Source organism: Prionailurus viverrinus, chromosome F2 (genome assembly GCF_022837055.1).
Source record: "Prionailurus viverrinus isolate Anna chromosome F2, UM_Priviv_1.0, whole genome shotgun sequence".
Classification (NCBI taxonomy): Eukaryota; Metazoa; Chordata; class Mammalia; order Carnivora; family Felidae; genus Prionailurus; species Prionailurus viverrinus.
Window position 1 is genome coordinate 6,584,641 of NC_062578.1, and position 23,218 is coordinate 6,607,858.

General features: G+C 38.2%; 1 protein-coding gene across 1 annotated transcript in view; it reads right to left on the minus strand.

Annotated features, from left to right (window-relative positions):
- The window catches only part of TCEA1 (transcription elongation factor A1), a 42,616-nt gene that overhangs the window by 9,817 nt on the left and 9,581 nt on the right, over window positions 1-23,218 (minus strand). The window contains exons 2-8 of the mRNA XM_047842417.1: window positions 19,380-19,442; window positions 14,307-14,412; window positions 8,603-8,690; window positions 4,903-5,048; window positions 3,406-3,462; window positions 2,295-2,449; window positions 18-164 (exon numbers count right to left, since the gene is read on the minus strand). Coding sequence (XP_047698373.1) covers window positions 18-164; window positions 2,295-2,449; window positions 3,406-3,462; window positions 4,903-5,048; window positions 8,603-8,690; window positions 14,307-14,412; window positions 19,380-19,442 — 762 coding nt within the window. The remainder of the gene's footprint in view (window positions 1-17; window positions 165-2,294; window positions 2,450-3,405; window positions 3,463-4,902; window positions 5,049-8,602; window positions 8,691-14,306; window positions 14,413-19,379; window positions 19,443-23,218) is intronic.

Sequence of the window (23,218 nt, forward strand, 5' to 3'; positions counted from 1 at the left end):
TATAAACAATCACAAACCTGTGTGTAAGTACAATTCTTCTTTTTACATTTGCCACATGTAAATAAGTCAGTCTGGGTTCCACCCGTCTTGGCCATCTGATGCTCTCTGATGGCTTCTTTGGTCAAGTTTTTCCGCATCTCTTTGAGTTCATCACTAGCCATTTCCTGTCAAGGAGGTGGCAATACCACTCAGTTATAGACACCTTCTATATATATCCTGACTGCTTTTTATGTTCAATTAGCTTAATAATAATAATAGAACAAAAATCAACTTCTGAAGTTTTAAAAGTGAAAAATTAGTATTTTTTCCTCATAGAACTTGTAAATTTGCTTCCTTTTAAAATTTCTTCAAATACTTATAAGTTTGTATGTGAAAATGAGATTTACTGTTTAAAGGTTTATAAACAACGTAACAATCCGGTAGCAATGAGCACCTCTAGTATCCAGATTTATGGTCTGTACCATCGCCCTCCCCAAAAAGGAACCAGGGACCTTTGGAGGAATCTTCGGTTCCCATTTTGAGTCAAGAAATGCACAGGATAAGCTAGGGTCATCTTTTTGTGCCAGAGAAGCATGGAAGCCTCCAAAGACCCTTGCAGTCGACTCAAACGGACAGAGGGGCTAAGATGAAGGAGCTCCCATTAGCCAAGGATAGGACAGTTTCTTCAGCCATCAAAATAAATTACTGTACAGAAGCAATCCCCACTGGGTAAATAAAAATGTCACAAATCCATGATGATACTGAAAAAGGAGAGCACAAGGATGCAAAAACAGAAACAAAAGCCCACAGTGGCCATTACTACGGCACCAACTCCTCATTCTGATCAACTGCTACCTAAAGGGCAACGGTTCCACATTTACCTGCCTTTCCTATCCAACCCAAAAGAGTAACTAAGTGCCTGAGCTTATAAGGGAAAGTGCTTCTTTGTCAAAGAAATCTAGCTAAAGATGTGAAGGGAGTGACAGAACTTTAGAAGTCACTATTTTGCAACTCCTAATAAAATAACCAATTCAGGCAAGGAGCATCATGAGACGAACATGAGACGAAAGGTCAAAGGAGACTTTACACCGGGAGTATCGGACTGTCCGCATCCAAACCCACTGACCCATCTCAGCGTGCTAACAGTCCAAAGCAGTAAGACGCTGTGCATCTCCTGATGTGGTGCAACATGGAGCAAAAATCACCAGTTACCAAGTCTTTGTGGGGAAAACAGCGGAATTTGTGTGTAATCAAGCCTAGAGAGCTAGTTTCCAGTTTACAGAAAACTTAAATAACATCATGAGGGAGAAAAAGAAAATTCATACCGTGGGATACAGAAGAAATAAACTGGTTTCTTCAACAGGTCAGTGTCATGAAGGAAAAAAGGGGGCAGGGGTAAGAGAAGAGACTGCTATGGATTTAAATGCATATACACAGAATCTTTAGAAACCAAACTAAAGGCAATATGTTGATGTGGATCCTGACAGAAAGTAATGTACAATCAGGAAAATATGAATATAAATTAGGAATTATTGTTAGCCTTGTTGAATGTAGTGATGACAATGTAGAAAGTTATATTTTTAAAGGTTATCTCTCGCAGGTTTATAAACTAAAAAGATACAATGTCTCAAGGGAAAAAAAGCAAAAAAAAAAAAAGGGATAGGTGAAAAGGGTGACAAACTCTTGAAAATATCAGAAGCGTGGGTGATGGATATACAGACGATCATTACACTCTGGTCTCTAATTTAAAGTTTCAAGTTATTTTAATGAGGTTTTTTAAAAAATAAATTTTAAAAATACAACAATTTTTATTAGCTATAGAGACAAATTCATTCTCTTGGATGCATAATAAAATAATGAGACTGCAGAATATGAACAGCTATGTCTATAAATAGCAAGCTCTGAATTGTTTTTCCATCATTCCCTAAAATTTAGGAATAGTCGATAGGATGGACCAGTTTTATGGGGTTTAACCATGAAAAGAACTCAGAAGTTACAAAGTCTGCTTGCAACTAGATACTCAAATCTTCAATTTCGTGTCAATCCAAAGTAAGTAAAAAACACTTTTGCTTTTTGACAATGATTTAAGGCAATCAACCAAAGATCATGGGACAGTTGTGTAAGCAACGAAGTACTGACACCAACTGATTCAATCACCTTACATATTTGTCTAGTACGTTACACACATAAATATCAGAATAGCTAATAAGGATTTATTATAAATGTAGTATTTATATAGGACTTCATCATTCAGACAGACTTTACTTGGCATCATGTAGTCACATCATGGAAACATTATTTTCACATATACTCACCTCTGCTGTCATCCTAGCAAATAAGTCAGGAGGAATATTTCCACACAGTACGTTTTTCCTTAAATTTGGATTCTTAGCATCTTTAAGATTTGATATCCTACTTCGTACTCTATTTTTGTATTTCATGTCTGTATTCCTTATTTCTTGATATATAGGTACTAGGCCGTTAAGGAAAAAAGGTTAAATTATAGAAGTAAGGTATTTTTTCCCCTAGTTCAGCAAAATAAGAATACCTGAAATTTCTAAGCAGTTCTCCACAAGTTTCCAACATTAGATTAAGCTAACAAAGCACTGCTTCTACCTCGTTGCTTGATCTGAAACTGGCAAGTAATAGTGATCCTACTTTTATATCAAGAATGAGCAATACTTTCTTCATAACGTTTAATGCCAGCAGCACACAAATTAGAAATGTTTCAAAAAGTAACTTAAGTACTCAGTCTGAGAAAACTTGTAAAAAGAAGCCTGAATTTATATAAACTTTTGCTTGCCCAAATCTGAATTCTACAAAGGATCCTAAAAGTCTTGATGACACAGCTCCTTTGGGACCCACTGGGAAGAAACCCATTCACGGTGGCCCCAAAGGATCGCTTCTTGCCCCAGCTCAGCAAGAAGCTAGTTTAGCAGGTTCTTTTCCTCTCAACAGAAAGCACAGCATGCCATCTAACAAGGCCATGGATAGTTCCAGGGTCACACTGTCACCTAGACATGCAAGTCCCCTCTTCCAAAGCCCTTTCAATGGTGCTCAGCACAAACACACTTCCCTCCTGATGATGAAGTCAGGGGACCTCATATGCTTTGCTGAGTTCCCTCAAACATGAGACCCTACTTCACACGTGGTGTGTATGTTTTCCGCACCCTTTTGCACGACTTCAACCGGGGTGTTATATTCTCAAGTTGCAAGGCAGAGAAGTAAAAATACTATCAACACATATGTTTTCCTTTTGATTAACAAGAAAACAACAATAAAATGACATGCCCTATTGTTTCCCAGCAAAACAATACAATCAAGATAGAAACTGAAAAATGAAACTCTGAATTCTATACAGGAAGAAAAAAAGTTAATCTATACCAGATTATTTAAAACAATCATGAATATACACAGAAAGGATATCTTCCTCAATTTGAGATCCTAATTCTTCTTCATCGGCTCCAATAGCGACGTAGTCATCTAAACACAGGCAAGAATTGTCAAGAATAAGTGATTATGACATATTAAAAGAAAATTTCAATAGAGAGTAAATTAAACTGCATTCCTATTTCTTCAACCCCATTGCCTTAATAAAGAGTCCTTTTTGTTTAGTTTCATTTGAATCTGGTCTCTTTACTACCCACTAGACTCTTCTGGATTCACCTAATGTCCACAGTGCTCCTGCAATGATGACTCCTTATCCCTCAGGAGTGGGGAAGTAATTGATCTAGCAGGCAATTCCTCATTTCACAACTCCATAAATTCTGGTTGCTCCAGCAGAGAGTAGAGAAAGTTATAGAAAGAACTGTCTTGTCTCCTGTGACTCAGGCTTCAATGCAAAGAAACCATTCATGTCATCTGCCAATCACATATATGGACACACTCAGAAGACTCCTATGCAAATATTCAAACAGATAGAAGGAAATAAAAAGAAACTAGGAAGAAAAAAGAAAAAATATATAAAGAAACAGGGAATCAAAATAGAAAAGGCAGAGTAAGGAGAAAGGTCACACTAACTATGGATCAAGTATAATAGAAAAGAAAAAGAATGAACTTGTATAAGATGGTAAGTATTTCTATATGTAAAACTTAAAAGTTAAAATTTTACATAAGAATGGATAACTTCAAATTAAATTAAGGCTCGCATATATATAAATCAAGATCTCTTTTTCACTTAAAAAAAGGTAGAAAATGGAATTACAAATATAAAACTTAAATACCATATTTCATACTAACATTTAACGACAGGACCCAAATACAGTATCATTAACGCTCAATCTGGGGAGCAGAGTAATTATAGTTGTCCCTCAAACACCACAGCAGTCAGGGACGCCAACACCCCATGCAGTAGAAAATCCTCATATAACCTCTGACTCCCCAAAAACTTAGTAATAGCCTACTGTTGACCAAAAGCCTTACCAATAACATAAACAACACATACCTTACATGTTATATGTATTATATACTGTATTCTTATAATAAAGTAAGCTAAAGAAAAGAAAATACCATTAAGAAAATCGCGAGAGAAAAATACATTTATAGGACTGTACTGTTTGTGTTGAAAACACATCTGCATTATAAGTGAACCTGCGCAGTTCAAACCCAGTGTTCAAAGGCCAACTATACCTTGCAGGTTACAAGTGGAGGGGAAAGATTTGCGAAAACCCTTTAAGTTACTGTAAACAAAGGAAACATCCATAGACGAGAAGGAATCTCTTCCCTGGAACTACACAGTAGGCCCCACGATGCCCGTACCTCTCTGCCAGCAGTAAGCCCTGTTTGCCACAACGTCCTCCTGCACTGAGCAGCGCAAGTAGCTAGCACGGGGCTGCTGCCGGGGAGGCAGACACACGGGGGTGGCCGCAGCAGAGGTGGTGCAAACAAAGGACTCGGCGATGGAACAGGGCACACTAAACTTACCTCCCGTTCGGAGAGCGGCTGCAAGCATCTCCCTACACTTCAACCGCACAGAATCAGAAGTGCTCGGTGCCCGAGGGAAAGACGAAACATAAGTATCTCGGGCATTTGCCTCCTCCTTTCTGCTGCTTATGTTGCCACTGGAACTACTAAAATACACACACACGCATACACGCCAAAAAGAGGTCAGGAAAAAGTCTCTTAAAATAACAGCATTACTATCCAAAAACAAAATTTCTTGACCTCAACAAATGACACAGTATTCAGTGACATGAAAACAAAAATGGTGTTGCATACACGTTTCTAAAAAGTTAAAACCTTATTAAATCTGAGACTCATTTCGTGTTTTTTTAACCAACTAAACATTTGATCTTTTTAAACATTAAACAATATTTTTTTTTTTTTAAATTTTTTTTTAACGTTTATTTATTTTTGAGACAGAGAGAGACAGAGCATGAATGGGGGAGGGACAGAGAGAGAGGGAGACACAGAATCGGAAGCAGGCTCCAGGCTCTGAGCCATCAGCCCAGAGCCCGATGCGGGGCTCGAACTCACAGACCGAGAGATCGTGACCTGAGCTGAAGTCGGACGCTCAACCGACTGAGCCACCCAGGTGCCCCTAAACAATATTTTTAATATTTAAGAAAATACACATTACAGCTCAATACAATAAATAAAAAGCAAGGATTTTGGTTATACAAGGGGAGGAGGGGATGACACCAAAGAATACAACAGCTCTCAACCAAAACTAGAGGGAAAAACAAGGTTAAAAAAACCTTATTCCAATTAGACAACCAAAGAGGTTTATATTTAAAACACTCCCTTCAGGATAAAAAACATGTATAGTGACAAATGAATTGTAAGAATATAAAAATGTCTCTTTAATTTCTCCATAGAAACATCAACTCAATCAAGGACAGTTTAATAGTTTTTGAGTCAACCCGATCATTTCAACTGCTGCTGATTAACTTCTCAGAGTCTCACTAAAATTACTTTCTGCAGGGTTTCAATTAACTTTTTTTAAAAACATTTCTTAAGCTTATTCGTTTGTTTTTGGGAAAGAGTTTACATGCAAGTGAGGGAGGAAGGGGGGGGCGGTTGAGAGAGAGAATCCCAAGCAGGCTCCACGCTGCCAGCACAGAGCCTGATGCAGGGCTGGTCATGATCCCAGGGTCGTGGGATTGAGCCCCATCATGTCGGGCTCCCCGCTGAGCGTAGAGCCTGCTTGGGATTCTCTCACTCCCCCTCTGCCCCTCTCCCCTGCTCTAAAATTAAAAATTAAAAATAAATAAATAAATAAATAATGGGGCACCTGGGTGACTCAGTTGGTTACGCGTCTGACTTTGACTCAGACTCAACTGACTTTGATCTCACAGTTCTTGGGTTCGAGCCCCACATCAGGCTTGCTACTGCCAGCCTGTCAGTGTTGAGCCTGGAGCCTGCTTCAGACTCTGTCTCCCTCTCTCCCTCTGCCCTCCCCCTGCTCATGCTCTGTCTCTTCTCTCTCAAAAATAAATGTTAAAAAAAATTGTTTTTTAATAAAAAATAAAAACTGCATAAACAGATACAGTGGACAGAACAGTCCTTCTGTATCCTTCTACATTTAATCATCTCCTAGAAACTCTGTCTTCTTCCAAGTGTGTGTGAGAGTGTGTGCGTGTGTGTGTGCGCGCGCGCGCGCGGACAGATACCAACCATTTTGTCAGACTTCATATTGATAATACTATGCTTTTGTCAACAGGCTCTATCCCTAAACTTCAATTACATAAAACAGATAAAAATACACTACGAACTTATTCCTACTTCAATATCTATTTAAAATTATCTGCCTATACTTTTATATTTTATATTCAAGGCATTAAGTCAAATGACTTTGAATGTAACACAATTGAAAGCATTTGTTAAAAACTTCATAAATTATGGCCTATACTTTCCAAAAATATTAAGGTCATGAAACACAGTGACAGACTGAAAAATTACTCCAGATTAAAGGAAGCCAGAGATGATAGCTAATGCAGTATGTGATCTTAGATGATACTTTGGAAAATCTTTTTCCTCTGGAATAAGGGGAAGACCGCTAAAATACGAGTAAGTCCTACAGATTAGAAAAAAGTATTGTATTAATCCTAACTTCCAGATTATTAAGATCTACATTGTGGTTAGATGTAAGAAAATGTCCTGTTCTTACGAAATATGCACTGAGGTATTTAGGGATATAAAGGACTCTTATTTAGGGGCACCTGGGTGGCTCAGTCAGTTGAGCGTCTGACTTCGGCTCAGGTCATGATCTCAAGGTTCGTGAGTTCAAGCCCCGCATCCCCACGTCGGGCTCTGTGCGGGCAGCTTGGAGCCTGGAGCCTGCTTTGGATTCTGTGTCTCCCTCTCTCTCTCTGCTCCTCCCCAGCTTATACTCTGTCTCTTCCTCTCTCAAAAATTAATAAACATTAAAAAAAAAAAAATTTAAAAAAAAAAGGACTCTTATTTGGTTCAAAATAAAATTATTCACGTGTCTTAAGTATGTACACAAACATAAATGTATGTGTATACACATACACTGGCAATTGGGGATTCTCTTTACTATTCTTACGATTTTTTAAAAGTCTAAAACTATCTCAAAGAGTTAGAAAACACTGAATAAATTTTATTAACACCTGATGTTTAAATCCTGTCTTTAGCTTACTTCCTTTAGCATCTAGACGAAGTTTAGTTAGTCTAATGCGTAAAATAACAGTGTATGGGACATAGGTCACTGTTACTGAACAAAGGAGGGGTATATTATCACTTTGGGGAAAAATACTAAGAAATAAATGAAGTTAAAATAAGTAGCCTAAAACTTGAGTGCAGCAGAATCATGTGAATAGCTTGTTAAAAACATATTTCTGGGCCCCATCACCAAAATTCCTGATTCAGTAGTTTCAGGGTAAAGCCCCAGATTTTGCTTTGCTAACAAGTTGCCAGGTTCCCCACCCTTCCAGGGACCACACTTTGAGAACTACTGCTCTAAATCAAAGTCAAATGTTAAAACACAAGCTTCCCAAGAAGAGAGGAACAAAGGCCTCACAAGAGGTAAGGAAAAATTTGAACCCTTTTTCAGTTCTTATGACAGCTAAACTGGGAAGGAAAAAAGCATAAAAAGAGAATTAGATCCAGGTCACCCCCCCCAAAAAAAATCTAAAAATGGAATGTGGTAAATAAAGGAAGTAACCACTTGAATCCTGTTTTTTGTTTTGTTTTTCTTTAAAGTAGGCGCCACATCTAACGTGGAGCCCAACAAGGGACCTGAACTCACAACCCTGAGATCAAGGCCTGAGCTAATATCAAGAGTCAGATGTTTAACCGAATGAGCTACCTAGTTGTCCCCCAACCACCCGAAAACTTAATCAGTGCCTTCATTATCAACTCTATTAATGCTATCCCAAAGATTCCATTCAATTAAGCTTGTTGAATACAGTGTAAATAATTTCTCCTTATTTATGTAATGTCAGAATTCTAAGTCTCTTTTAAATTTCCAGGAAAATCCTATGAGAAACCTTAGAATATTCTATTTGGCTATAAACACTTACTAATTCCATTTAATTACAAAATAGAAAGAGAAGTACACATAAGTGACCATAAATAAAACCAAAATACAACCATGGAGTAAGTGATGGTCAAGTAGAACTATGACTTCCAACAGAAAATGAATTTCCAGAAAGTGACATACCTTTCTTCTCTTGCTTCAGGGCTATTCTGTGATGTAACTGCAGTATCTTTTTTCTTTTCTTCAGGGTCTTTATCTGTTGATGGTCCATCTAAAAATTAAGAAATCCCTCAGTTGTTAGCATTAGTTTAAAAAAAAATTACAGGGGCACCTGGGTAACTCAGTCGGTTAAGCATCCAACTTCGGCTCAGGTCACAATCTCACAGTGTGTGGGTTCGAGCCCCATGTCAGGCCCCAGTCTGAGCTGTCAGAGCCTGGAACCCGCTTCGGATTCTGTGTCTCCCTCTCTCTCTGCCCCTCCCCCACCTACACTCTTTGTCTCAAAAATGAATAAACGTTAAAAAAAATTTTTTTTTAATTACAAAATGGAACTACTGCACGTTATCAGGTTATTTATGTAACAACAAAAAAACACAAAAATCCTAAATTTTCAACAGTAAATAAAGTTTATGTAAGCTATTCTATTAACATATGTACTTGGGTATTTTTCACAATGCATGCTTAGTCAGCATTCCCCCAAAAAAACCTCCCTCTTTTGGTGGGAAGCACAATTCATATGCCAGTGGGAACCTAAAATAGAGAAAAATATACTTAAAAATACAGTCTTAAAAAAATATATATTCATTAATTAGTAAAATGGAGAAAAACATATAGAACAAAGGAAAGGAAAGAATATGGAAATAACATCAGCACTGTCATTTTATTTATTCTTTTTAATTTTTTTTTTTAACATTTATTTTTGAGACAGAGAGAGACAGAGCATGAACAGGGGAGGAGCAGAGAGAGAGGGAGACACAGAATCCGAAACAGGCTCCAGGCTCTGAGCTGTCAGCACAGAGCCCGACGCAGGGCTCGAACTCACGGACCGTGAGATCATGACCTGAGCCGAAGTCGGACGCTTAACCGACCGACCGACGGAGCCACCCAGGCGCCCCTGCACTGTCATTTTTAAAATGACAGTGCAGGGGCGCCTGGGTGGCTCGGTCGGTTAAGCTTCCAACTCTTGATTTTGGCTCAGGTCATCTCACGGTTTATGAGTTTGAGCCCGTGTAGGACTCCACACTGAAAGTGCGTGGAACCTGCTTAGGATTCCCTCTCTCTGCCCCTTCTCCACACTCGCTCTCTCTCATTCCTTATCTCTCTCGAAATAACATTTAAAAGTTTTAAAAATTAAAGTGCAAAGCATATATAGCAATCTTAACAATTTTTCACGAAGTCAAAAAAATTATTTCAGGGACAGTAGATAAAGAACATTTTCATAAAAAAGACTTCAGGATTAGTATGGCCTAACACTTCCTCTATCTTAAAAAATCTGCAAAGTAATACCAAGTACACAAGCTTTAAGAGGTAAGAAGGTGTTTAAAAAAAAAAAAAAAAAAAGGTAAGGGGTGTAAAACAGGTTGGACCAGTGCAATCCTTTAACAATGAAAAGAACCATTCGAGTTTAAATCAGCCAGAAGGGCCTTCTGAAACTGGGTTCAGAAACTGTTTGGATCTACTGCATAAATTATCCCACTCATCTATCTACATTTTGATCCCTACATAATAAGAGCTACATAAATACTTCACTTCCCCATCTTCCTCTGCACAGGATATAAAAGAACATATATTCAACTGATCATCAGGACCACCTAGATGACTTTTAAAGCATATCCTTATGCTCAAACTCCTATCTTGGAGCTTCAATCCAAATTTCTGCCAGTAAGGCCTGAGCATCAAAATCTCTAAAACTTCCCCAGATGACTTTAATATGCTAATCTAGATGAGGCTAACTGATAAGAAAATGGGACAAATCACAATTCTAGAACTTATCTTGTAAACATTAGGGTTACCAAATCTGAAACATAATTCAGGCCCCCTGTGATACAGTGTTAGTTTTCAGATACTAATTTTATTGCCCTCCTTTATTTTTTTATCTGAGAGAGAGAGAGAGAGAGAGAGAGAGAGAGAGAGAGAGAGAGAATCTTAAGCAGGCTCCAAGCTCAGTGCAGGGCCCAATGCAGGGCTGAATCCCACAGCCCTGGGATCATGACCTGAGCCAAATCAAGAGTCGGACACTCAAATGACTGAGCCCCCCTGGCGCCCCATTATTACCCCTCTTTTTTCTCTACAGTTCACGCGAAAGGCCCCAAAACCTAAAGATGGTATAGCACTGTGAGGTAGGAAACAAAAATTAATAAAGACGTTAAAAAGTATAACAAGGACTAAGAAATATTTCAAAACTGAGGGAGCAGAAAGCATCTGAAAGGTGGCACAACAATGCAGTACACTATCTAACGAAGATCCAGCGCGGTCACACGGATCCCGCACACTGCTCTAGGAGAACTGGTGCAATCCTTTGAGGAAGCAGAGCAGTAAGGGCATTCCTGCTACCTAAATACGGCGTCGTGGGCAATAAAACAGACCCAGGGAGAAGTGCTCCAGTTCTGGACTGGGACTGACTGCAGACCACACCTCACTACCAATCCAACCGTGCACAGAATGCTTAATCTCAATCTCTCAATGCACACGTTCCTCATCAGAAAATGGGAAATATAATGGCACCTAGTACACTGGGTTCCTGGGAGGATTAAATGCATTCATAAAGGTTGATGCTTGGCATATGCACGTATTCAAACCTGTGCTACCATGTAGCAGCAGTCATAAATCTTCTAGAAATCTAGTTAATAATCTAAAGAAAAAGCTTTAGGCAGAAAGATACTCATCAAGACATTATTTATAATAGCTATAAAGCTAAAAAAAACACATATCTAACAGGTAAGAAATTAAAGCACAATCACCCAGTGGATTATTCTGAAGCCAATAAAATGGAATTAATGATGATATAAAGACACAAATGTTTTTCATTAAAAAAGGCAATATAGGGGCGCCTGGGTGGCGCAGTCGGTTAAGCGTCCGACTTCAGCCAGGTCACGATCTCGCGGTCCGTGAGTTCGAGTCCCGCGTCGGGCTCTGTGCTGACAGCTCAGAGCCTGGAGCCTGTTTCAGATTCTGTGTCTCCCTCTCTCTGACCCTCCCCCGTTCATGCTCTGTCTCTCTCTGTCTCAAAAATAAATAAACGTTAAAAAAAAAAAAATTAAAAAAAAAAAAAAGGCAATATAAGTATACATACAGCATAAAAAAAAATATATAGCTGAAGCAAAAGCTATACACCAGGAGAAAAAAAGATAAGAAATGCAACAAGACATTAACTGATGGTTGTATTTAGAGACAGACTTAAGGATGATTTCTTTTCCTCCTCCAACTCTCCAAATTTTATCTAATGAACATGGAAATCTTTTAACATAAAAAAAAAAAAAGATTTTAAAAGAGAACCTGTAATGAGATCTGATATCTCCAAAAAGTATAAAAGAGTAAAACTTCTTTAAATTAAGATTAAATAAATAGAACTACAATGTCCCACAAAATGTAAACCATCTTTCCAGAAATAAAAACACATGTATATCGTTCTCAGTCAGTGTGTATGGCAAATTTTCATTACTTTAGAATATGGAATTCGACTTAAAATTTAAATTAATTATAAACACACAAAGTTTCAGTTGGTCTTTAAAGACTAGATTATTTTAAAAAGCTTTTGATTTTGAAATAATCTAAAGCTTGCACAAATGTTTTAAGAATGGTACAAGAAACTTTACTCAGATTCCCCAAATGTTAACGTTTGCTACACTTGCTTCCTCATTCACTCACTGCCCCCTACAGATACGCATGCATGTGTCGTATATATTCACACATGCACATCATTGTGCACACAGGCATAGTTCTTTTGAACTATTTGAAAGTAAGTAGCAGATATCATGCTCCTTAATCCCAAAATACCTCATTATGTATTCCCTAAGAAAAAAAAATTCGGTTGAATAACCACAGTAAATAAATTTAAGAATCACACAATACTGTTTACTTACCTACAGACATTACAAAAATTATGTCATTGATCCCAATTTACAATTTTTAGTCCCTAGTTTCCAAGATCTCAGAAGTAATAAGGTTTTTTGTTCTTGTTCTTGTTGTCTTTGAAATTGTAAAAGGTTCAACTTTTTCTATTTTTCTCTTCCACATAACGCTAATAACTGCTTAGAGAAATGGCTGATTCGAGGGCTGGGGCAGGGAAGACAGATGAGCCCAACACATTTTCTGGCTCCAGAATATAAAAAAGAGATCAAGAAAACTGAAGGGGGGCGGGGGATGTCAAAAGGACACAAGAGCCAGTTTGAATGGGTGCCCACTGGTCAAATCTGGGAAAATGGAAATATCAAAAAAAATATGAACAGTAATGGATAAAATAGGACTCCATGTGTCCACACTAATAGAAAAACAACTGGAAAGTAAAAGGAGGGTTCTTTCTCATAGTAGAATGCGGACTTAGCAATATTGAAGAAAATTACAATTTTGCAACTATCATACTATAAAATGTGGTCTGGGCAAAAATCAGTGACTACTAAACAGGGGATGAGAGGAGGTCTGATGAGAAGCAAGATAGTTTCAGGGTCTTAAAGTATCTCTCACAGAATACCTATTAGGCGCAACAGAAAAAACAATAAACTACATGGTGTACACCTTGACTGGGTTATATCAAAATGAACGTCATCATCATCAATGCCTCTGGAGGTGACATCCGAGAAGGATATAACACACTTACATAGTATTCCAACTATGTGTGCTCAACCTGATCTAATCATGAGAAAATAACAAATAAAGCCCAAATCAGGAACATGCTATTAAAAATAAAGTGCGGGTAGGGGCGCCTGGGTGGCGCAGTCGGTTAAGCGTCCGACTTCAGCCAGGTCACGATCTCGCAGTCCGTGAGTTCGAGCCCCGCGTCAGGCTCTGGGCTGATGGCTCAGAGCCTGGAGCCTGTTTCCGATTCTGTGTCTCCCTCTCTCTCTGCCCCTCCCCCGTTCATGCTCTGTCTCTCTCTGTCCCAAAAATAAATAAACGTTGAAAAAAAAAAAATTTTTTTTTTAATTAAAAAAAAATAAAATAAAATAAAAAAATAAAGTGCGGGGGGCGCCTGGGTGGCGCAGTTAAGCGTCCGACTTCAGCCAGGTCACGATCTCGCGGTCCGTGGGTTCGAGCCCCGCGTCAGGCTCTGGGCTGATGGCTCAGAGCCTGGAGCCTGTTTCCGATTCTGTGTCTCCCTCTCTCTCTGCCCCTCCCCCGTTCATGCTCTGTCTCTCTCTGTCCCAAAAATAAAATAAAACGTTGAAAAAATAAATAAAAATTAAAAAAAATAAAGGGTAAAGCATGATAGATGCAACCTATTCTCAAACAGTTCAGAAAAAATGTGCACGTGTATGAATATGCGCATACGGAGAAAGAGAAGACAAGTAATGACAAAACAAGCATGGCAAATATTAAAAATTAATGGGTCTAGAAAAAGTATACATGTGAGTTATTTTTATTATTCTTGTAAACCTTCTGTAAGTTAGAAAATTATTTCAAAAATGTTTTTAAAATGTATGACAACTTTCCCCATGGGGAAAATTCTTCTTCTTAAAGAGGCATCCAGTTGTAAGTTTTAGAAAACAAAAAAGGCTAAATTTGACTAGTTTAAAAAGCAAAACCCTCAAGAAGGTCAAACTAACACCCTTCCCATTTCATATAAGGCACTGATTTCAATACATCTATATTTATAAACAGGAAAATATGCAAACACCAAATGTTTGAATAAACCAGATCACGAATACACATAAGGGAAGATCAATTATACCTAATAACTTTTTCCAGGATTTGATGAGAGACTTTGCTAAAGATGTAACTTCTTCATCTGTACTCTGCTTGCGAATAGCATTCACTGACATTCCAATTCTTGTGGACTGCAAGGGAATACAAAAAATTTGTGTAAGCTGTCTTTACTTCAGACAATTTAGTGCTTCATTCTGTTCTTTCTCATTTTCCTGCTTCCATGGTAGACCAGAAGAAAACCTGAGTTATTTGAATTCTTGTAATAGTATACTATAGAATTAAGATACATGCATCTTCAGATCAACACTGGACTCAAGGTTATTAGCACAGAGATCTGCAGACAGATAAGCTGAGCTGCTATTGTAATAAGGTTGGCTAACTGTAAAATGAAATCAGTCTTTCCATATCCCTTAAGGTAAGAATAAACGATAAAATATTTGTATTATACAGAAGGCATGAAGCAACCATGACTAACATACGCACTTCTTTGCTTCTATATATTCTTCTATGTAGATTACTTTGTGGATCATCTGCTGCAACTTTAATGAGGATACTCAAATATTACCATCTACAGAGGTTTAAGAGCATTTTTTTTTTTTGCCCCACATCAGCATACAATTACAGATACTAAAACGGACTTCACAGAGGGGCCCCAGGGTGGCTCAGTCGGTTAAGGCATCAGACTCCTGATACCGGCTCACGTCATGATCTCACGGTTCATGGGATTGAGCCCCGCATCAGGCTCTGAACTGACAGTGCAGAGCCTGCTTGGGATTCTGTCTCTCCCTCTCTCTCTGCCCGTCCCCCCTTTCTCTCCCTCTATCAAAATAAATAAACATTTGTTAAAAAAAGGACTTCACAGAATACAGTAATATATCATGTGGTAATACTATGTACCCACAAATATGCTGGGAGCATCCATATTCACTAATCTTCCTAACCACCATTTATTTTTTTTAATTTAATTTATTTAAGTGGACTTCATGCCCAATGTGGGGCTTGCCCTTACAACCCTGAGATCAACAGTCACCTGCTCCACTGACTGAGCCAGCCAGGCACCCCTTCCTAACAACCTTTAAGCTTGATATCATTATCCCTACTCATCCAGCAATACACCATACCTAATTGGCAAAACTGGGATTTAAATGCACCTCCAAAGTCCAGCTCTTTCCAGGACATCAATGGTTTTCAAATTGTGCTCAAAGAACACAAAAGCTGTGACAGGCCAATTAAGGATGATAAATAAAAAAACAAATGGTAAATTATTTAGTTAGTTCAAGTTGTTAGTAGACGATCTTTCAAGACATATGGTCAATGGAAGAAAAAAACAACAAAAGGAATTGTTAGTGGTTAAAAAAAGCAGGAATCCCTGCTGTAAACTTTAAGGTAGAGTAATAAATGGGTACTTACAGTTTTCCTGCTAAATTATTCAAACTCCTCAACAAAGAGATTCAGGACAGAAATTCTGCTCAAGAATTTAGAATATGTGTTTGGCCAGAATGGCCTAAGCTGTATCTATGGAAAGAAAGCTGTGCAAGGCAGATAAGGTTCCACAGCAGAAAGATAAAGGGGATTCCACAATTCTAAAATCCTAAAATGGTTTGGGATTAATGTTTGGAGAGGGTTTCCCCCCAAAGAAAGTGGTCTACTGCTTTAATAAAATGCTCTTGGAACTTTTTTAATGAAGAAAATACTTTAGAACTTTTTAGAACTCTTCTAAAACACTTCAATATAGAAAATTGTCCACAAGCAAGTTCCTGGGCCAGATGGCATAGCCTACAACTGTGTGGGCCCAGAGCTGTCCTACTGGATACAGCTCACTGCTTAGAAGCCAGGCCTGCGATTACAACCAAGTACTGAGTGTCAGGTCTGACTTCCTTATCCTGATGCCTTTGGCACTCCTCCTCCAGCACCCATTCACAGCTCTTCCTTACTACCACCCCAAAACCCACCCCACCCACCCACCCAGAAGAAAATCTATTTTTGGAATGAGTGGAAGAAATCATTTGAGCTACTAATACAGGTCTGAAGCTTGGGGCTGACACAGATTGGCAAAGAAAATGGAGCTTTCAGAGGTAGTCAGAGGCAAGCAAAGATACAGGAAGAGCATGAACAAATCATGTACTTTGGGTGACTGCTTTTTAACTGTCACAGGATGTTTTCATCACTAAAGAGTCAATAATTTCCTACTTAAAACCTACGAAAATCCATCCGGAGAATGCAGGAATCCGTAACAAACATACTTCTCTAAGGAAGAGACTATCCAGTCAAGAATAGTAAGAAACAAGACTGCTGAGGTAGAGTGAAAAACAAAGATCTGGGTAGGTTTTTTTCCTCCTTTTGAAGAGAGTATTTGGGGAACAGCAGATGAAACTAGAGAGAAGAAAGGATTATGAAGCCATTTTACTTGGATAACCAAGTCTAAACGTACCTCTAAGAATTCTCTAGACTCTGGACTTTTCCTAAAACCAGCAGACTTTAATTTATAGGATATAAGAAGTGCCCTACAAAAAAGTACTGTGTGCTCAAATAACATTAAGGACTGTAGATTTAAACAGGCTTCTTGTTTGCAGGACTAATGAAGGTTTTTGAGATCAACTATATACTGTGAAATTCTAGACACGGAAAATGTATGCCTTTGCCCATGGCTGGCCATCTGGTTTCTATAGAACACCAGCTATGCAATTATAAAGACACTACCCTGGAAAGATGGAGAGGCCACTAAGCTGACTTAGGGAATCTAATGCACACTGCTGGTAAAGCAGAGAGGAATGAGTAGTGAGATCAAGAGATGCTGTCAGCATCACAGGAAATAAGCAGATTGGTATACTCTAGAAGAAAAATCACCTTTATGATCACTCATGAGTTTCCACCAAGAAGATTTAAGATACCCCCTAAATCTTAAAGTAAAAACATAGAGCTACTATAAAACATTGAGAAAAATTAAAGACTTAAATACATGTAAAGGCATCCCATATACATGGATCATAAGACTTAAATGTTAAGACTGCAATGCTAAGAAAATCAGACTAAAATAAAATCCCTATTAAAATCCCAGCTGCCTTTTGTGTAGAAATTGATAAGCTTATCATAAAGTTCATATGGAAATACAAGGGACCCAAAATAGCCAAAACAATCTTGAAAAAATTGAAGGACGCATAATCCCCAAATTCAAAACTTACTACAAAACCTCAATGATCAAGGCAATGTGGTCCTATATAAGGAGAGACACGATTAATAGATTTAAGAATCCAGAAATAAATCCCTACATTTTTCTGTCACTGATTTTCATTAAGGATCTCAAGATAATTCATTAGAGAGAAGAATATTTTAAAAAGGTGAGAGGTGCCTGGGTGGCTCAGTCGGTTAAGCGTCTGACTTGGCCTCAAGTCATCTCACAGTTCGTGAGTTCAAGCCCCCGCATCAGGATCTGTGCTGCCAGCTCGAATTCTGGGGGGGTGGGGGAGGTTGTGTGTGTTGTGTGTGTCTGTGTCTCTCTCTGCCCCTCCCCTGCTCACGTTCTCTCTCTCTCTCTCTCTCTCTCATAAATAAATAAATAAATAAATAAATAAAATTTTTTTAAAAGCTGAACTAGATATCCATGCATAAAAGAATGAAATTGGACTTCTTTATACCACACATGAAAATTAACTCAAAATGAATCACAGAACTAAATGAAAGAGCTAAAAAACAAAAGAATAAATTTGTGTAGCCCTGAATTAGGCAACTAAAGCACAAGCAACCAAAGAAAACAACAAATCAGACTACAACAAAATTTTAAGCTTTTGTGCTTCAAAGAACACCACTAAGAAAGTAAAGCCCAGGGGAGGTAACACTTGAAAATCCTGTATCTCATAATGGACTTGTATCTAGAATATATAAAGAACTATTACAACTTAAAAATAAAAAGACAAATTATCCAATTTCAAAACAGGAAAAGGATCTGAAAAAACAGTTCTCCAAAGAAAATATATGACTGATTAAGAAGCGTATGAAAAAGATGTTCAACATTAGTCATTTGGGAAATGGAAATAAACACAATGAAATATCACTTCACGCCCAGTAAGATGGCTATAATCAAAGACAAATAATAAGTGTTGGCAAGAATGTGGATAAACTGGAACCTTCGTTTACTTGCTCCTGAGAATGTAAAATGGTACGGTCACGTGGGAAAACAGTCTGGCAGGTCCTCAAAATATTCAACATAAAGTTACCATACAACTCATCATTTCGACTCTTTCAGATCTCTACCAGAGAGAACCAAAAACACACAAACCTGTACATGAATGTGCACAGCAAGCAGCATGAGTCTTAACAACCAAAAAAGTAGAAACAACCCAAATGTCCATCAAATGACAAATGGATAAACAAAATGTGGTATAACCATACAGTGGACTATTATTCAGCCATAAAAGGGAACGAGGGACTGACACATGCTACAACATGGATGAACCCTGAAAAGATTATGCTGAGTAAAGGCCAAAGGGGCACCTGGCTGACTCTGCCGGGAGAGCATGCGACTCTTGATCTTCAGGTCACGAGTTTGAGCCCCACGTTGAGGGGTAGATCATAATTAAAATAAATAAATTTTTTAATCTTCAAAGGAAAAAAAACAAGGCAGGCAGACACAAAAGGTCATATATTATATGATTTCATTTATATGAAATTTCCAGAATAGGTAAATCTGTAGAGACAAAAATGTGGCTCGATTAGTGGTTCCTAGGGCAGAAGGGGGAGAAATGAGGAACGGCTGCTAAAAAAGGCACCCCAGAGGCTGGTGTCCTGATGGCAGCTGCTGTCACTGACAAAGAAAGTGAGGTTTTGGGAAATCAAATCGGGGCCAAGAGTCCAACTTCCTTTCCTTTCACGGTGAGATTACAAACTTGGAAGATTTAGATTTTATTCTTCTTGAGAAGGCAACTTTTTCTATAATGATAACTTAGATTATTGATTTATGTTACCATCTTTTAAAAAAAAAACAAGAGTTAATAATGATTTACACCATAACAGGACAATACAAAAAACTTATTGGTAGTAAAAATGTTTTGGCATTTTAGGACAATTACCTATCCAAATCATGACACATTTTAGCACATACCTGTAATAATTCCAGGGTCATGGGAATATTCTTAAGCTCCTTCAGCAAATCCAATGCTCCAGCCTATAAAATAAAATAAAATAAAATAATTGCAGATGCAATTTCCCAGATGGTAAAACAAGGACTAACTAGAGATTTAAATTTATGTTTTCCCATCCACAACTCACTATGGCTCACTTATTCATATTAGTGTGTGTGTGTGTGTGTGTGTGTGTGTATATGTATACATATATATACACATATATATGTGCATACCAGGATGATATATATACACATATATATGTATATATATACACACATATATGTATACATATATATATATATACACACATACATATATACATACATACATATATATACACACACACACACACACATACATACATACATAAAGGGGGGCAGGGAAAGAGGGGTAGTGTTTTCCAAATAATGATTGCAACTCATTAAAGGAACATAAAATCCATTTACTGGACTATGACCAGCACTTGTTTGTTAAAGTTCATTTTAAATAACATTTGTTTATATGTGTCCAAATTTGAAATGTAAAATGTGTTTCTTACCCTGGTGGCATAACACACCCCACATTTCCATGAAGAACACCTATTTGATTAAGGAGCCAACCCTGAAAAAGCAGGAATGAGGGTCAGAAGATACTATAGCACCTCTAGCATTCACACACGGTGAGAGTGGGAAAGGGCCTGTCTTTACTAGAATTCTCTTGAGGTCTCCTGTTTCTTACTCATCTGTCACAAAAGCACTGCTGTTGGGGTGCCTGGATGGCTCATTCGGTTAAGCGACCGACTTCAGCTCGGGTCATGATCTCACGGTTGGTGCGTTCAAGCCCCACGTCGGGCTCTGTGCTTACAGCTCAGAGCCTGGAGCCTGCTTCCGATTCTGTGTCTCCCTCTCTCTCTGGCCCTCCCCCACTCACACTCTGTCTCTCTCTCTCTCTCAAAAACAAATAAAACATTAAAAAAATTTGGGGCGCCTGGATGGCTCAGTCGGTTAAGCGTCTGACTTCAGCTCAGGTCATGATCTCACGGTTCATGAGTTCGAGCCCCATGTTGGGCTCTGTGCTGACAGCTCGGGGCCTGGAGCCTGCTTAATTCTGTGTCTCTCCTCCTCTCTGCCCCTTCCCTATTCACACTCTCTCTCTTCTCAAAAATAAAAAAAACATTAAAAAAATTTTTTTAATTAAAAAAAAAAACACAGAAACAATACTGTCTACCCAATTCCTACAAAGTAGTAAAAAGCAGATTCTGAGAGAAAATTCAGAATTAAGATGTATGTTAAGCTCACAGGCCTGTCCACTGCCATCTAGAATCAAAGACTCCCATATAGATGATGAAGACAGAACAAAATAAGACTCCTAAAAGAATTACATAAAGCACCTAAAATTAAAAAAGGAATGAAATGAGAAGCAACAGCACCACCTTATACCTTGTGGCCAAATATTCCAATTTGATATTCATTTGTGTATCATATTTAACCTAATACCCTCACTTAATCATATTTTACTTAGTTTAATATTCACTTAATGTACTATATTTGTACACATTATTCTATATGCCACTAATAAAAAAACGATTAAACTATCATAGTATTTTCTTATCACTTCTTCACACTTTTATAATTCTTGTAAACTTGAAGTTTTGATCATGTGCCACCTTTTACATACTTAAAAGAAAAACATAAGCAAAATAAATTAGCTAAGGTGCTTCTAAAACTACTTCACATTCAGAATCCAATGATTATGAATCACTTATTGACTCAGATTCAATTATATCTGTTTTTATCCACAAAAAAGTTGTAGAGAAAACAGTAGTAATGCAGCATTTCATAAAAGAAGCCATCAAAGGGGCGCCTGGGAGGCTCAGTCGGTTGAGTGTCCGACCTCGGCTCAGGGGCATGATCGCATGGCCCATGGGTTCCAGGCCCACACCGGGCTCTGTGCCGACAGCTCAGAGCCTGGAACCTGCTTCAGATTCTGTGTCTCACTCTCTCTCTGCCCCTCCCTGCTCACGCTGTCTCTCTCTGTCTCAAAAATAAATAAAACATTAAAAAAAAGAAGAAGAAGAAGAAGAAGAAGCCATCAAAGAGCTAAAAGCCTTTAGCTCTTACCTGGCTTTGTAGTGTGTAGAGAGCTAGTTGTTTTCACCCCCACTGCTCTTCAACCATTTGGTTCCCTAAGGTTCAAAGAGCACTCCACTAATGTCTTTAAGAGTTTCTTCCAAGCCACTGACACCCACTCTGCAAACGTTGATGCTGGGTTTGATGTTCTGCCTGTGAAAGTACATCCCAATAGCCATCTGGTCGACAATACATGTGTAACTCATTCTGCTTTCTGAAATGGTAAAATACAAAAACTAGGCACCCTACGAATCAATGAAACACAGCATACCCCAGGGAACTAGAAAGCCCCAGAGCATGTCCCTCAACATGTACCCCCAAGGAAGAAACAAGCACGGAACCCTCATGGCATTATCATATTTCTTAAATATAAAATTGAGTCAAGGCTTCCAGTCATGTAATTTTTCCATTTAAACTTGACAGGAGCGCCCGGGTGGCTCAGTTATGCATCTGACTCTTGATTTCTGCTCAGGTCATGACTCCAGGTCGTGAGATCAAGCCCCACAGCGCAGTCTGATTGGGATTCTCTCTCTGCACCTCCCCTGGGTATGCGCTCTCTCTCTCAAAATAAACTTAAAAAACAAACAAACAAACAACTGACACTTAAAAAATAAGTAAAATAAAATAAACTTGACATCAGGGTGCCTGGCTGGCTTAGTGGGTAAAGCATGCAACTCTTGATCTCAGAGGTCATGAGTCATGTTGGATGCAGAGATTTCATTAATTAATTAATTAAAAAAAATAAAGTTGACAGACAACAGACTCAGCTGTGGAGAATAAAAAAACATTAACTTTCCTTCTGGCAACAGGTATGTTATTTTAATTTAAAACTTAAGTTCAAAAACAATTATGAGACAGGTTACTATGAACGATTTTTTTTAAGTTTTTTTTTTTTTTTTTTTTTTAGAGAGAGTGTGAGCAGGGGAGAAGGGCAGAGGGGACGAGAGAGAGAGAAAGAAAAGTGGGGGAAGAGAGAATCCTAAGCAGGCTCCACACTCAGCACAGAGTCTGACACAGGGCTCAATCTCACAAACCATGAGATCATGACCCTGAGCCAAAAACAAGAGTTGAACAGTCAACCGACTGGGCCACCCAGGCACCTGTTTTGTTTTTTTATTATGAAGGATTTTAGCGATTTACTTCTTAAAGATCCCTTCTGATCTTAAAATTCTACAAATTATTTTTAGAGGTAACTAAAAACAGTGAAACACTGCAGGTGTTAGAGAAGAAAACCAACACTGACTTTAAATTTACTGTTAATCAGAAATTCTACAGAAATGACATCTTGTGAGCAAATGGGTTCTTCAATCCCACATCTATAAATCCCCAAAAACCTTTGAAAAGCAAGATTTCTCACAGATTTTCAACAAACTCATTTGCCAACAATACCTAATCTCAACATACGTAAAGCCATTTATGTTCTATATATCCCACTTCATGTGACAGTACTACATTTCACTATAAAAATGTTAATGTCTGATTACTAGGAACTGCCCAGATCCTGTTGAAGATATATAATGTATGTACCATATTATCTTAATAAAACCTGAGGTGCTCAGCAATCAAAAAGAATGAAATCTTGCCATCTGCAATCACATGGATGGAACTAGAGGGTATCATGCTAAGCGAAATTAGTCAGAGAAAGACAAATATCATATGACTTCACTCATTATGAGGACTTTAAGATACAAAACAGATGAGCATAAGGG